General features: G+C 43.8%; 1 protein-coding gene across 1 annotated transcript; it reads left to right on the top strand.

Annotated features, from left to right (window-relative positions):
* Window positions 1–7,077: 7,077 nt before the first annotated feature.
* LOC130372388 (pumilio homolog 3-like) lies at window positions 7,078–15,008 on the top strand. Its single transcript, XM_056578373.1, has 19 exons — window positions 7,078–7,143; window positions 7,439–7,521; window positions 7,934–8,104; window positions 8,475–8,525; window positions 8,898–9,024; window positions 9,111–9,186; window positions 9,307–9,400; window positions 9,775–9,841; window positions 10,347–10,521; window positions 11,445–11,548; window positions 12,097–12,175; window positions 12,288–12,386; window positions 12,619–12,672; window positions 12,804–12,884; window positions 12,996–13,138; window positions 13,678–13,900; window positions 14,134–14,221; window positions 14,334–14,424; window positions 14,546–15,008. The coding sequence occupies exons 2-19, from the start codon at window positions 7,449–7,451 to the stop codon at window positions 14,676–14,678; spliced, it is 1,929 nt and encodes a 642-aa protein (XP_056434348.1). The 5' UTR covers window positions 7,078–7,143; window positions 7,439–7,448; the 3' UTR covers window positions 14,679–15,008.
* The last annotated feature ends 526 nt before the right edge of the window (window positions 15,009–15,534 follow it).

The raw sequence follows: 15,534 nt of genomic DNA, 5'->3' as shown, positions 1-15,534 counted from the left end.
CCTTGCGACTGTGCTTCGCAATATGCCTTGAGAAACCCAGTATGCCTTTTGAAACACCTGGAACGCCTAAAGGGCGTTCTTGTATCATGACGGAAACGCCCAAGCCTGCAGATGGACCCTTCTCGATAGATGAGCAACGTTTACTTCAGTCCACTGGGTAGGCTGGTAGATTGATCTATCCAGCACACATTTAGGTGGACACGCCCACCATTTTCGAAACGGCTTGGAAAGGCTAATCCCACTCTCACCTGGTGGTAGGCCTATACTATTTCTCCTTTAAAGGGCTCAGGTCATGCCACCATGGGGCCACTACGAATTCTCTTTTTTGCATAGGAAATTTCCTTTCCTATGGAGATGACCCGGAAATGTTTGGAGGAAAGGTGGTTCGAATTCTAATAATGCTTAGGAAAGGAGCTTCGATGCTTCCTTTAACCTTCCTTTAGCATAGGTTACTCCTGGGCTGTTTCCCAAAGTGAAGGCTGCAGCCAGCCTTGCTAGGACGCGTCCTTGCTAGTCGCGTCCTATGGAGATGAGACTAGAATGCTAGCTCGAGTGCTTCCTAGCGTTTGTAACGTCGGACTTTGGGAACGACTTGGTAGTGTGGAAGCGCTTCCGCTTTTTAATACTGCGTGTCCGCTTGTACACACATGTGCGCTTATGAATAAAACATGGCAGCAATCAAGCTGATCGATATTTATTTGACTTTTGTCTGTTATGAATGCGGTCATGTCTCCTTCGCATGGAGCCTCTTTGGGGAAGTCACAAAAGCTTTGTTGTGGTTGATCGAATTGTCTTTATTAAAAGGAAAATCCATTCAATTTTTATAAAACTAAGTGAAATTGTCTGAGAACTTAATTCATGCATCACATTTACAGTACGGTTGATTACTATTATGCAGGGGGGAAAAGACAAAGAAAGATGATAAACGTGTATTTATTTGGATATATTATTTAACTGATCTGATTAATTCATTCATATATGCCTACAATCTACCAGTGCTTTGAACACATACGTTTATCATATAAAATACAATTATATACGTTCATTAAAAATTACAAACATTGCAAATGATCGGTTGTGTATTAATTTTACAACATTGGATAGTGGCACTATCCCTTCCACCGGCAAACAAATGTTTGTGCGCCACCCTAAGGCGCACAAAAGCCTCCGTTTGCTGGGCTGACCCTAAAAAAAACGATTCAACACAAACATAAATAGGTATACATAAATAATGTAATATTGTGAGCGAGTAAATTGACATTGGTGACAGTGGTGTTTAACACCAGCTACGTCCATGCAAAATATAGCAACGTATCATTAAGTTGCAAAAACGTTTGAAAAGTGGCACAGGTCTTGAGGGGAAAAACGGTCTGTCTAGTTACTGGACCAGATGAAATGAGACGGAGAGGTAATAAAGTCTGTCGGCACGAGGACCTTGGATTTATTAAGTAAAGTGGCAACGGTTATACAGAGTCATAAAGCGTGAGAGATCGAATATGTCTAAGTCCCTAATCAGCGCTGATGGTTCGTCCAGAGCTTCGCCTCCGTGGAAGGTCTGCTTCAGAAGAAGATCAAGAGTCCCTGTGTGATACAGTTTTATGCTGTATCCTCCTCTTGATGAGGTGTGTGCGTTTGAGATGTGTGTGGTTCTGTGTGTTTTTGCTGGACCTTGGCTCCCAGGCCCTGGATCTTCTTGTGTTCCTCCTAACGGGGGAGAGCTCTCAAATGTCTCCTGTGTGATAAATTTAAACGGGGGAGTGCCCCTCCGAAGTGTCTTGTGTGTGATAATTTAATGTGGCTCTCAGGCCCCTGGTATGGGCAGGTGTATCTCTTGGTTCCTCCTAACGGGGGAGAGCTCTCAAAATGTCTCCTGTGTGATAAATTAATGTGGCTCTCCCGTTCTTGAGGATGACTGGTGCATTGTCTAGAGTGTCTACCATTTGCCTGCTTGGGAAATGGGGCCTTGGCTCTGGCCTTGACCTGACTATATTATCATGTTTGTGTTATGTGTTAAAAGTTGACTATATTGTAATGTGACTGCCATGTGATGTGCTCACCAGGCTAGGGTAGGAGTTAGCTATATTTGTAATGTACATGTGATGTACTCAGCAGGTTATTTTGCCCAACAGTCTTTAGGTTTGATTATTTGCATTAACATGATGAATCTATAAAAAGCAATACGGCACAAAATATTTCTGAAAACTAATATAACTTCACTTCGTTTGAACGTGTACTTCTCTGCCATTTTCAAGAACCCGCCCAGTGAACGCAGAGGATTGTGGGTAGTTTTGGCTCGTCTAGGATGCAGCGATGCATCCTTGAAAAATCTCGGAATTCTCAAAAACAAAGGACGCAAAAATGGCGCGGCTTTCGAGTGTCCTCAACATTGGAACAGTGCTTGTCGGCGTTCTATGACGTAGCGTCCTTAAAAGGGCGGCCGTTGAGCACGAGCATGCTTCCTTGACATTGGGAAACAGCCCTGAGCTTCCTTTGCGAAAGGAGATGGTGGTATCCCATAATCCTTTACGGCAGCAATATTTAAAGCAACATGCAACCGACGAAGTTTACCGACACTACGCGAAGACGCATGAGCGACGCGGTAAAGCAGAAGAATAGAAGTGAAGAAAATACAATTGATAATAATGGATACCAATTCTAGAAAACAATTTGAACATAAATTAATTAATTTATTGCTGGTTAGTAACCACATAAAAAACAACATAAGAAAATAAAATGCTGACTTCACATTTAAGAAAGACTGGCAGTTAATTTCAACATCAACATAAGTTTAGTTTAGTTTTCAAATTTGAATTGGAATTCAAGTGGCCTAAAATATTCCCGTTGGCCAAGTCCGACCGAAGGGATTCTCACTGTTGGCGATAACATGATTGAAATCAATACAAGAACGCATGGATCAAAGAGCGCTTGTTTTCGTCAATCTTCAGACAATTGTGGTTTCACACTAGAGACGCTAGAGGTCGGCCATACCCGCTTTCGCGCAATGACGTCGGTTAGGAAGAGTGAAGTTGAATTAATTTTAAATTGATGTCTTTTCCTATGTTCGAAAGGAAGCACCTCTTCATCTCTCCTTGACCCGATTACGTTTTCCACAAAGGTTAAGGACAGGAGGAATAAAGGTTAGGAGATTTGACTATTCGTAGAGGCCCAAGGTGTGTGTGTGTGTGTGTGTGTGTGTGTGTGTGTGTGTGTGTGTGTGTGTGTGTGTGTGTGTGTGTGTGTGTGTGTGTGTGTGTGTGTGTGTGTGTGTGTGTGTGTGAGAGAGAGAGATTAACTGGTACAAGCCGTTTGGCACAGGGAAGGAATGATTTTCATAGTGAGATCACAAGTGGATGTGTCCACCCTCCCACATATGAAGGATAGATGAGCAACGTTTGCCACAGTCCACTGGGTAGACATCTAGGTGGGCACGCCCACTTGTGATGTTACTGTGAAAATCATTCCTTACCTTTGCCAAACGGCTTGTACCAGCTAATCACACCCACACCTGGTGGCGACATGAGCCCTTTAAAATATCATGTCCAGAGGCGTCGTCAGCCCCTTTTTACTGGGGCACGTGCCCCAGTAAAAGTCTCCAGTGCCCCAGTAAAATTCCATTGATCATTATTAAATTAATCTGCAGAAGCGCCGCACTCGCTATGGAATCGACAGGATTCATCAAGTACATCTCCTGCTGCCTCGGGAGTCTTCAGTCGAGCCTGCCTCTTACCAGCCAATCAAAAAACGAAAGGGGCTACATAAAAGCCAATCAGAAAATAGCCCTATTGTATCTGGGTAAGATTTAACGCAACAACCAATGAAATCAGTTATTTACGGATTCGTCCACGTGACTCTTCTGAATGTTTCAGTGGTAAAGTGTGTAAAGTATGACCAAGTGTTTCTTTCTGTTCAATAGTCTAGATAGAACTTTATCAATCCCCTGTAGGAGAAATTTGTTAATAAAACAATAATGGTAAAAAAAATAAGGAATCTCCCACTTCCGGCTTCCATGAAAGAGAACCATACTAATTCACACAATAGCGTTGATGCAAATCTAGCATTAAAGGTTAATTTAAGGAAGTTCTCTCCAGTCACGCTGAAACTAGTTTGCTAGTAGTAGCGCTTTAATTTGCAGTGTAAGAGAATTCTGAGAAATCTGAATGCTGACAAAATTCTCAGAATTCTGACACTGCAATTTATTTGCACGCTACGACTAGTGAACTACTTTAAAAAAAACTCGACACTGCGACCAGGCGACAAATGACTGGTGAGAAGCTTCTTAAATTAACCTTTAATGCTAGATTTGCAGCACTTTAATTCCCGTCAACTTTGTTTTCTAACACCAGCATTTCCACAACTATGCTCATGTTCGTGACTGCTATAGGCCTACAAAACCATTTATAGTGCATCTATTTTTCTGCTGGGTAATGCAGCTTTAATTTGGGCTCTGATTCTGAATAAATGCCGCTGCTGAACTGTGTGAATAAATAAAGGGAACTGAAATCTAAAGAAGACACGTGGTTTTGATGTAGGCCTACCGTGAATTCCAGCTGAAAGTGGAACATTGCTGCCATCAGGGGAAATTAATGTAACCTAGGCATATTGTAAGTAGCTTTCAATTCCTTGTTTTTTTGTTGATCATGTTTCGTTGGAAACCACGGGAGCTGGAAACAGCCCAGAGTAAGTCATCTCCTTTTTTAACGTTACAACAAATTCACAACTTGTTTGACACAAACAATGACAACTTGATTGCTGTTAAAGAATGTTGCCCACATAATTAGCACCAGTTTTTCAATACTGAGCGTCTGTAGCCTGTAGTTTTATAGCACACACACACACACACACACACACACACACACACACACACACACACACACACACACACACACACACACACACACACACACACACACACACACACACACACACGTGCACACACACACGCGGAAAATGAATAATGAATGAAAAATTGTCTGTCTTCAAAACTTGAGGAAGTTTTAGTGGACAAAAACTTCCCTAACACAAAAAAGGAAATTATGGATATACAGGGTGTTTTTAACATATATGGATCCAACAATGTTCCCAACACTGACACAGATAATTCAGATCATTGCACTCACAATTCCTGTAAACAGTTGTAGTTGTGAGCGATCTTTCAGTGTGTCGAGAAGGCTCCACACCTGGCTTAGGTCAACCATGGGGCAAGGAAGGCTTCACCAACTTTCTCTTTTGTCCATTGAAAAGGAGCAACTATGCAAAGTGAGTCAAAGCCACGTTATTGACCGCTTTGCCACCATGAAGGCGCGGCGATACAGCTTAATAGTGAAAAAATAATCATTAAAAAAGGCTCTATGCAGTAGTGTATGGCCTTATTTAGTTTAATTTAAGAGCTTTGATGGTTCTATAACATTTTCCAGGTTGATTGGTGGCAATGAGCCACCTCACCTTAAGTCAGAAATTCTATTAGTTTTAAACCTTGTTTCTTGCCTTTTTAGTACATGTCGTTCTGGCAAAATTATGCTGTTTCCACACAGCTTCTAAATAAATATAGATGTGTAGACTTGTCCTGATAAAGAGGTGAAGGTCATAAAGAGACTTTTTGTTTATTTGTCAGTTACCTTATTTGTAAATCTTTGAGATGTGTATGTGTTTAAATAAATATAATTGTACGGTACTCATGAATCCATCTTTGCGTCTTTACCTTTACCAGTGCTTTAATATAGCCTACAATATGACAGTGACAATGATTTTGAAGCTTGTACATACCCTTCTGTATCCATCTATTTCATATTGTGCACACGTAAAAAAAAAAATGTTGGCAGTTGGGGGCCTTTGCCCCAGTAAAACTCTAGGTCTAGCAACGCCCCTGATCATGTCAATGGTCAACGTTCAAACATAGCAGTTGTCAGTTTTAGCCAATACTGATTAAGGGTTTGATTACTTTTTCTTGTGAAATACTGCCTCCTGGTGGCGTGCAGGGCTGTGACCATGAAGCCATTCTGTGCAAAATGAAAGGCCTTTAGCCTGGGAACCAGACCACTCTCACCCAGGCCTCCGTCTGCAAAACAACCGGGAGTGGTGCGTTGGTTGTGCCTAGCCATGACTGTCGGGACGTGACATCATTGGACACCACTGTCGTCTGATACATGACCCATCACCGGGTCACCTCGGACCCCGCTGTCGTCTGATACATGACCCATCACCGGGTCACCTCGGCCCCCGCTGTCGTCTGATACATGACCCATCACCGGGTCACCTCGGCCCCCGCTGTAGTCTCCAGCCCATCGGTGAGCCGCCTTGTCGACCCAGTCGGTATTGGGCCTATCTGTTAGTTACCTGGACAGTTGTCATGGTTTTGTTAATGTTGCACGCCATCGTTTCTTCATGCATATGACCTTGCATATTACAATGGGACAACTTTAAATGGGGTGATTTCCTGATCTCACCCCACTTATCACTAATGGTGAAATCATGATCCCAACCCAGCAATTATTAATGTTGATTTCATGATCTAACCCCAGTAATTACTTATGGTGAGATCATGATCTCACCCCAGTAATCACTAATGGTGAGTTCATGACCTCTCCCCAGCAGTCACTAATAATGATTTCATGATCTCACCCCATTAATCACTAATGGTGAATTCATGATCTCACCCCACTAATCACTAATGGTGATTTCACAATCTCACCCCACTAATCACTAATGGTGAGGTGGGGATGTGACACAAGCTTGTTGGCCGAAGCCTGTAGCTAGTGACGTCCTTTTATAATGTTGATAGGCATGGGGTCCACCCTAGTCTAGAACCCTCTGGTCTGATGGCAGGAGAGAGGATGAAAGAAGGGGTGAAACGTGAGGATTCACGTGTCAAACTCTCCTTTGGTGTGAAGGGAAAGAGGAGAGGAAGTTGCAATTATTCGTGGGTTTGGTGATAACAGTTTGCAATAAATAACATGAGTCTTACAAAAAACACATGTAAAACAAAAATTGGTCGTCTTGAAAGCAAACCACTCAAATGAAATCAGCTGTATTAAAAATGCCACACGACTTTGTCGCAAAACATTTTACGACAGCCCGCAGTGATGTGATTGGCTGTTGTTACTGCCGTAAATCGAGGTTGTTTCAGGACGCATGGGAAGCTCTGAGGTAAACGTGTTTATATTTGTAACGTGTTAACTTCGTAAAAATCCGTTTAAATTGTGTGGGTAACTTATCTTCGGTCTTCACTGATACCCGTATTTAATAACCTCCTTGCCATTGAAGCGTTATGTACTAGTAATGCTTACATACGTGTTGTAGCTTCACATGGAGATCACTTATTATGCCATTTGGCTTTTAGAAACGTTCGAAGCATTACTTTGATTTAACTCTGAGCTTGTTAACTTATACTATCCCTGTTTATCTGGTCTGTTTGTCGGCCTGGTTTGTTATTGCGCCAAAGAAACGATAACATGGAAACAAAAACCAAAAAGACATTTTCACCCAACGGAGGAAAGAAGTTCGACAGGAAGTTCAAAGGGAAAGGTGAGATATAAATATACATATTATAGATAGATATAACTGATCACTGATTCTCTCTGTCTATCATGCTGCCCACTATGGACGTAAGATCAACTCTGATTTCATAACGACCTCTTAATAAAGGCCCATCATACTAATAACAATCACTTAATGAGTAAATTATAAAGGATCATCGTTAAAGACATATAATGACAACACTAACTTGATATGATAATCTAGCATCGTAATGAAGACCTAACTTCATATGGTATGATAGACAATCATCGCACCTCTTCCTTGAGGGGAAACTTTGGCTTAGGAGAGAAAATCTTTCATTAATTATCAATAACCTCATTAACAGCCTATAGAGAATATCCATGATATGATAATAACCATGTAAGCTCTTAATTTACAAGTGGTGTCATTCTTTGTTTAGATTCCATGGGGACCAAATTTGGAGGGAAGCCCGGCAGCAAACCCGGCTTTAAAAAGCAGTTCAAACCATACGACAACTCACACAAGAAAGATGATGGGGGGAAGAAGAAGTTTGGATTCACGAAACAAGAAGGTCACAGCTTTCAGAAGAGGAAGATGCCAACAGACGATGGTAGGAGTTCTTCTGTCTCACAGAAGCAGTTTGTCTAGAGGCTGCTGAATCTACGTATTAACACTTGACCAGTGGGGCGTTGTTTTGCAGCATCTGTCTGACTGACTTATTGGGATTTTGATGGCTATCCTCATATCAATTCACATCGATTTCCCCGAAAGGCCTCTCTCTTCCCATTCCTATCCAATAAGAATATACAGCTGGATGTTAGGATCGCATGAGAACAGCTGGATGAGCAAGTAGTAATTAGTATCAGTAGTGATTATTGATGTGAAGTTGTTAGTAATAGTTGTGTTTACATTAATATGTTAATGGATTTTATGAAAAGTAACTGTACTAGGTTAAAAGAGAGTAATTGTGTTTATTGAAGGCGGACATGGACAAGGAGTTCAGAAGAAGATGAAAATGACAGCAGATGGAGGTAGGAAAGTGTGTGTGTGTGTGTGTGTGTGTGTGTGTGTGTGTGTGTGTGTGTGTGTGTGTGTGTGTGTGTGTGTGTGTGTGTGTGTGTGTGTGTGTGTGTGTGTGTGTGTGTGTGTGTGTGTGTGTGTGCCTAAATATACCATTTTATCTAGTATCTGTGTGAGATAAAATGAAATGTCTTCGTTGTTACAGCCTTATAATTGTTACATGGTGACTATCACATTGTTTGGATTGTACCCTGTACCCTTTCTTCGTGGCTACAGCCCTATTTTTAAATACGGCTGTAGGACTTACCGGAAACCCTGAAATGAACCGAAGCCTACATTTTGTGAACCGGTCCACCCCTAATAGCTATATATGCTTTGTGTAGAAAAAACAGACTGGGACGACTTCAAGGAGCAGAAGAAGGACTTGAAGAACCACCGACAGCAGTCGGAGAAGAAGGACATCTTTGACATCATCTGTCGCGCAAAACAAATCTGGGAGGCACTGCGGAGGTACTCACACTTACACTCGCACTCACTCACACTCTCACTCACTCACACTCTCACACTCACTTTGTAATGTGTGTGTGTCCGTACAGAAAGGACTGCACCAGTGAAAAGAAAGCAAAGCTGATGGATGAGCTTCATCGCATGATCCAGGGCAAGATCAAACAGGTGACCCCTCACAACTGACCTCTGACCTCTAGGCACACCAACAGAGACAAACATGAATTTCAGAGTTTTAAATTGTGTGTGCGACTGGGTGTTATAATGTGTGTGTGTTTGTGTGTGTAGTTGGCGTTCGCCCATGACACGGTCAGAGTGCTGGAGACGTTCATACAGTTCGCCAACCATGAGCAGAGACAGGAAGTCTTCGAGGACCTCAAAGGTCAGAACTAATCAATTTAACCTCTCTGTTGCCGCTGGTTACCGCCATGTCTCCGTCTCTTCTGTTGCCGCCGGTTTCCTCCATGTCTGTTTCCCCTCTGTTGCCACCGGTTACCTCCATGTGTGTCTGTCATTGGGTCTGGTCTGCCTAACAGTGAGTCTTGAACAAGTTAATGCATCCCAAGTGGCTCATCAGACGGCGTGTGGGGGTGTTTCAGTCTGTGTCACGCACCAAAGGGGGCGGGACAAACGTTGGACTTCGGCCAATGTCTGCATGGTTTTCCATACTGAGTATGTTGGCGGTGCTTTACTTAGTGAATATGTGATGTGCTACCTAACCAGAATGTAATCACGTTTGATGTTGTTGATTAACAGCTGACATGGTGTTGCTGAGTAAGTCCAAATATGGCCGGCATCTGGTGAAGAGACTCCTCATGTACGGGTGAGTTCCCCCCCCCGCAGCTCTTCCACCCTCCTGACTGCTGTCCACACATGAGTAATGTTAGTAGGACTGTACCCACACTGGTTATGTTAGTAGGACTGTACCCACGCTGGTTATGTTAGTAGGACTGTACCCACGCTGGTTATGTTAGTAGGACTGTACCCACACTGGTTATGTTAGTAGGACTGTACCCACGCTGGTTATGTTAGTAGGACTGTACCCACACTGGTTATGTTAGTAGGACTGTACCCACACTGGTTATGTTAGTAGGACTGTACACCCGCTGGTTATGTTAGTAGGACTGTACCCACACTGGTTATGTTAGTAGGACTGTACCCACGCTGGTTATGTTAGTAGGACTGTACCCACGCTGGTTATGTTAGTAGGACTGTACCCACGCTGGTTATGTTAGTAGGACTGTACCCACGCTGGTTATGTGGAAGAGAGCGACAGACACACACTAACCGCCCCTTGTCATCTTGGTGTGTTCTGGTTGCCGTCACAGGAAGAAGGAGCTGGTTGCCGAGGTAATGCAGACGTTCAAAGGAAGCGTGCGTCCCATGCTTCGCCACGCCACGGCGTCGGCCATCATCGAGTACGCCTACAACGACAAGGCCGTCCTCGCCCAGAGACTGATGCTGACAGAGGAGCTGTACGGGAACACCTTCACCCTCAGCAAGGTACACACACACACGCACGCACACACACAATGCTTGTTACTAGTTAGCTACCAAGATAACTAGTAATAAGTAACAACACCTTCTGTTCACTTCCCAGTGTGTCCGACCCTAGTGAAAGTTGTGTTAGTTACTTACTAGTTAACCTGCTTTGTCAGTCACCAGAGTGTCTGACCCTGGAGAAGATTGTGTTAGTTAATAATAGGGATGGGGATCATTGATATTTGATCATATCAATACCATTTTCGATACTTTTCTATTAATTGGTGGAAATATGACACGTTTTTATTATTTTAATAATAATAAATGAACGACGGGACTCGATAGTGGTCGATGAGCCCAAACGTTAATGATTTTCGGGTTTTGAAAGAAATTGAACCGGGTTTCGATCCCCATCCCTAGATATTAACTAGTTAACCTGCTGCGGTCAGTCCCCATAGTCTCTGACCCTAGAGAAGGTTGTGTTAGTTACTAGTGACTAACTAGTTAACCTGCTGTGGTCAGTCCCCAGACTGGCCAACCCTAGTGAAGGTTGTGTTAGTTACTAGTGACTAACTAGTTAACCTGCTGTGGTTAGTCCCCAGAGTGTCCGACCCTAGAGAAGGTTGTGTTAGTTACTAATTAGTTAACCTGCTGTGTCAGTCCCCAGAGTGTCCGACTCTAGAGAAGGTTGTGTTAGTGACTAGTTGCTAACTAGTTAACCTGCTGTGGTTAGTCCCCAGAGTGTCCGACCCTAGAGAAGGTTGTGTTAGTTACTAATTAGTTAACCTGCTGTGTCAGTCCCCAGAGTGTCCGACTCTAGAGAAGGTTGTGTTAGTGACTAGTTACTAACTAGTTAACCTGCTGTGGTTAGTCCCCAGAGTGTCCGACTCTAGAGAAGGTTGTGTTAGTTACTAGTGACTAACTAGTTAACCTGCTGTGGTTAGTCCCCAGAGTGTCCGACTCTAGAGAAGGTTGTTGCGGCCGATCCTGACAAGCTGCTCCGCATCCTGGATGAGATGAAGTCCACACTCACACCCATGGCACAGAAGTAAGACGTTTGCTTGTGTGTGTAACCTGTGTGTTGGTAATGTGTGTGTGTGGAGCGAAACCTGTGTTGTGTTGCAGGTATGTGTTGGTAACTGTTTGTGGTGTAACCTGTGGTGTTGCAGGCGTGTGTATGTGTTTTATGTTGCAGGGGTGTGTTTGTAATGTGTGTGTAACCGGTGGTGATGCAGGAGTGTGTTTGTAACGTGTGTGTGGTGTAACCTGTGTGTTGACAACGTGTGTGTGGTGTAACCTGTGTGTTTGTAACGTGTGGGTGGTGTAAGCTGTGTGTTGACAACGTGTGCGTGGTGTAACCTGTGTGTGGACACCGTGTGCGTGGAGTAACCTGTGTGTGGACACCGTGTGCGTGGTGTAACCTGTGGGTTGTCAACGTGTGCGTGGAGTAACCTGTGGTGTTGATAACGTGTGAGTGGTTTAACCTGTGTGTTGATAACGTGTGCGTGGAGTAACCTGTGTGGTGTTGATAACGTGTGCGTGGTGTAACCTGTGTGTTGATAACGTGTGCGTGGTGTAACCTGTGTGGTGTTGCAGGGAACAGGTCATCAAACACTCTCTGGTCCACAAGGTGTTCCTGGACTACTTCCTGTGTGCTCCTGAGAAACAGAGAACGGTGGGTTCCTTGAGTTGGTTAGTGGGAGTTAGTATTGGTTAGTAGGAGTCATAATGACTGGTTGGTGTGGTCCTGGTTTGTCGTGGTAACCCTTATGACTGACCCTCTGCAGGAGATGATCGAGGCCATCCGAGAGGCCGTGGTGTACATGGCGTACACACACGACGGGGCCCGCGTGGCCATGCACTGTCTCTGGCACGGCACCCCCAAGGCATGCACACACACACACACACACACACACACACACACACACACACACACACACACACACACACACACACACACACACACACACACACACACACACACACACACACACACACACACACACACACACACACACACACACACACACACACACACACACACACCGTAATACAGTTGATGTAGCTGTGCGTGCTTGTCGCTGTGGTAACGTGTGTTTTCTCCCCACTGTGTTCCAGGACAGGAAAGTCATCATCAAGACTATGAAGACGTACATGGTGAAGTTCGCTACGGTAAGACCACTGCCAGGTTTGATACATTTGACAATGTGTGCATCGATGATCATTGAATTGGTCTTACGTGGGTGATATTTTAATTTGCTATATATTCAATATGATTAATGAATGATGTTCCTGTTGTTCAGGGGGAGTTTGGACATCTGGTCCTGCTGGCCATATTCGACTGTGTGGACGACACCAAGCTCATCAAACAAACCGTCTTAGCGGTAAGACGGCCACACAGTGTTCCTCTTCCCACGGGGGCCTCCCAGCCTCCCCGACCACACACTCATTTCTGATGTCAGAGTAAGAGCCCTCTCCTCCTCTCCACCCTGTAGGAGCTGCTGACCTCTCTGGACGAGGTGATCAAAAATAAGTATGGGAAGAAGGTCCTGCTGTACCTGCTGAAGCCCCGTGACCCCGACCACATCCTGCCAGAGGTCATCAAGTTCCTGGAGAAGGGAGACAGCAACGCACACAGGTGACCGACAAATGAGTTCTGGGTTTGATGTCTCAGCAGAAGGAGGTGGATTCAATGTTATCATTAAGTGCATCGCTTCTGTTTATCTTTTAAGGCAAAAAACGTGTTGAATAACTTAGATTTTTTTCTATACTTCCAATAAAGGAGTTCAATTAAGGAGTGTGGATGTTTTCAACGTTTCTTGTAAAAAGTGTTTAATGAAATGTTTGCAATTTTGTCTTGTAAAAGTAAATTAGAAATTAGAATTAAATCATGTGTTGAGTAGCTTTTATTATTTCCAATCTTTCCAATACATTTTGTTGTATTTAATATACTCTGCTGTTCAAGTGAAAAAGGAGTTGCGTTAAATAGTCATAATCTTTGTTAAAAGTTTTGTTTGATATACTCCTCAATGGGTCCAGTAAAAATGAGTTGTGTTAAATAGTTCAAAGGAGTTGTGTTTTATATACTCCTCAGTCTCCAGTAAAAATGTGTTGTGTTAAATAGTTTGAATCTTCTGGTAAAAGGAGTTGTGTTAAATATACTCTTCATGTCTTCAGTAAAAAGGAACCAGAGATCCGTAAGAAGGAGCTGCTGGAGGTGGTGTCCCCGCCCCTGCTGGAGTATCTCCGTGACAACGCCGTCAGCATGGTGATGGACAAGGGTCTGAGTGTCATTGTGAGGGACATCCTGCTGTCAGCGGCGGGGGACCTCCGGCCTGCCATGAAGGCCGTGGCAAAGCCCGCCTCCCTGGAGCTGGTCCCGGGGGGGATTAACAAACAGGTGGGTCGGCCTTTCACACGTTGGCAAGTTCAAACCGCAATAGCATCCGAGTACAAACTCACACGATGACCACGGTCTCGGCATCATCACGCACGCACGCACGCACGCGCATCATGTTTACATGAGGATATGGTGTGTCAGTATTGTTATTGTAATGTATTGTTGTTGTGGTGGTGTGTTAATGTGTTGTTATGTTGTGTCTGTAACGTGTTGCTGTTGTTGTGTGTCTGTAGCTCCACATGGCGGAGCACCCAGCCGGCCATATCGTCCTGAAGTGGCTGATAGAGAACGACAAGGCGCTGGCGGAGCTCGGTAGAGAAGGTACCACCTCTCATTCCTTCACAATAAAAGCCCTGCAGAGGCTTCAACATGCCACTGGGAAGCAGTTCAATGAACGGTGAATCATGTGCGCTGCCGTCTGTGTGTGCCTCAGAGCGGTTCAGCAGGATCCTCGTGGACACGGTGGGGGAGGAGCAGCTCGGGACCTGGGTCGCCATCAACAGAGGGGCCCTGATCCTCTGCAGGTCAGCATCATGGTCTTCATGTGGTCCGTCTCAAAGCTTGTTTTCCTACTGTAAAGTACTGTGGTTTAAAGTTGTATGTCTTTGTGTGTGTGTGTGTGTGTGTGTGTGTGTGTGTGTGTAGTCTCCTGAAGTGTGTGGACCAGAGTGTGGTGGAAGAGGTCCGGTCGGAGTTGGAGGCCATCGTGCCTAAACTCCGTAAGATGACCGACAACAAAGGAGTAGAGAACATTCTGGAGCAGCTCTCTGCTCAGTGATACTGAGCACATGCATCACACCACACACGCATACACACCGTCTCCAAGCGTTGTTTAGAATTACACTCTCCCATTCAGATAAACCAAATCATTCAATAATGAAAGCAGTGAGTGATGTCATGCCGCTCTACAGCGCGAAATAGAAGTCCTATAGGCTGTTTGCTCTGGTTCCCAACCATTACGTCTGATCCTTGTTAACTGTTCCGTTTCTATTTGCAGAAATAATTGAATAATAAATGTAAAAACATTTATTCTATGTGAAACTGAATTATATAAGTTGTACTTACTGAAAATATGTATTAAAATAGCTTTGTCGACATTTGTCATTATTTTTTAACTTATACTATATGCTTTTTGTGGTTTTAAATTTTGCATTACTTTCATAGAAATGAAACTGTCAAGTTACACTTATTGGCCTACTAATGGGTATTACACCAGTTGGCGACCATACAAAATACAAGCCTATGATGGAAATAATTTAGAATTCAAGAATGATTTTGTTTTCATATATTGAAGGAACTCTAATTAGTACAGTTTTTCAGTTTGCAGTAGCAAGCTGAAAAACGAAACTGAGGAATGGAAGCTTCATGAACTTTTATGCAGCTTCCAATATAGCAGGGGTTTTCAAAGTGTGAGAGAGTGAGCCCTACAAGATGTTAAATACATTTGAACATCTTAATCTGTGTAAACTGCCAGTTTACAGATTCATTCAGGGTCCCCGACTCTGAATTTTCTGAGTCGAATCAGATCTGCCTTTTCAGTCCAGAGATTCGACTATTCGGCGGGGTTTGTTTACCGGCGTTGCTATGGTGACCTCAATTATTATAACCAACTGAAAACAACGCCGGTTTGAAAC

This window comes from Gadus chalcogrammus, chromosome 19 (assembly GCF_026213295.1).
Source record: "Gadus chalcogrammus isolate NIFS_2021 chromosome 19, NIFS_Gcha_1.0, whole genome shotgun sequence".
Lineage (NCBI taxonomy): Eukaryota > Metazoa > Chordata > Actinopteri > Gadiformes > Gadidae > Gadus > Gadus chalcogrammus.
This window is presented reverse-complemented; position numbering and strand designations above follow the sequence as displayed.

Bases quoted from the DNA above. Each gene is read 5' to 3' on its own strand.
- LOC130372388 (XM_056578373.1), top strand. From the start codon at position 7,449: ATGGAAACAAAAACCAAAAAGACATTTTCACCCAACGGAGGAAAGAAG. The intron at 8,105-8,474 runs GTAGGAGTTCTT...TGTTTATTGAAG, and splicing joins GAAGATGCCAACAGACGATG to GCGGACATGGACAAGGAGTT. The intron at 9,025-9,110 runs GTACTCACACTT...GTGTCCGTACAG, and splicing joins ATCTGGGAGGCACTGCGGAG to AAAGGACTGCACCAGTGAAA.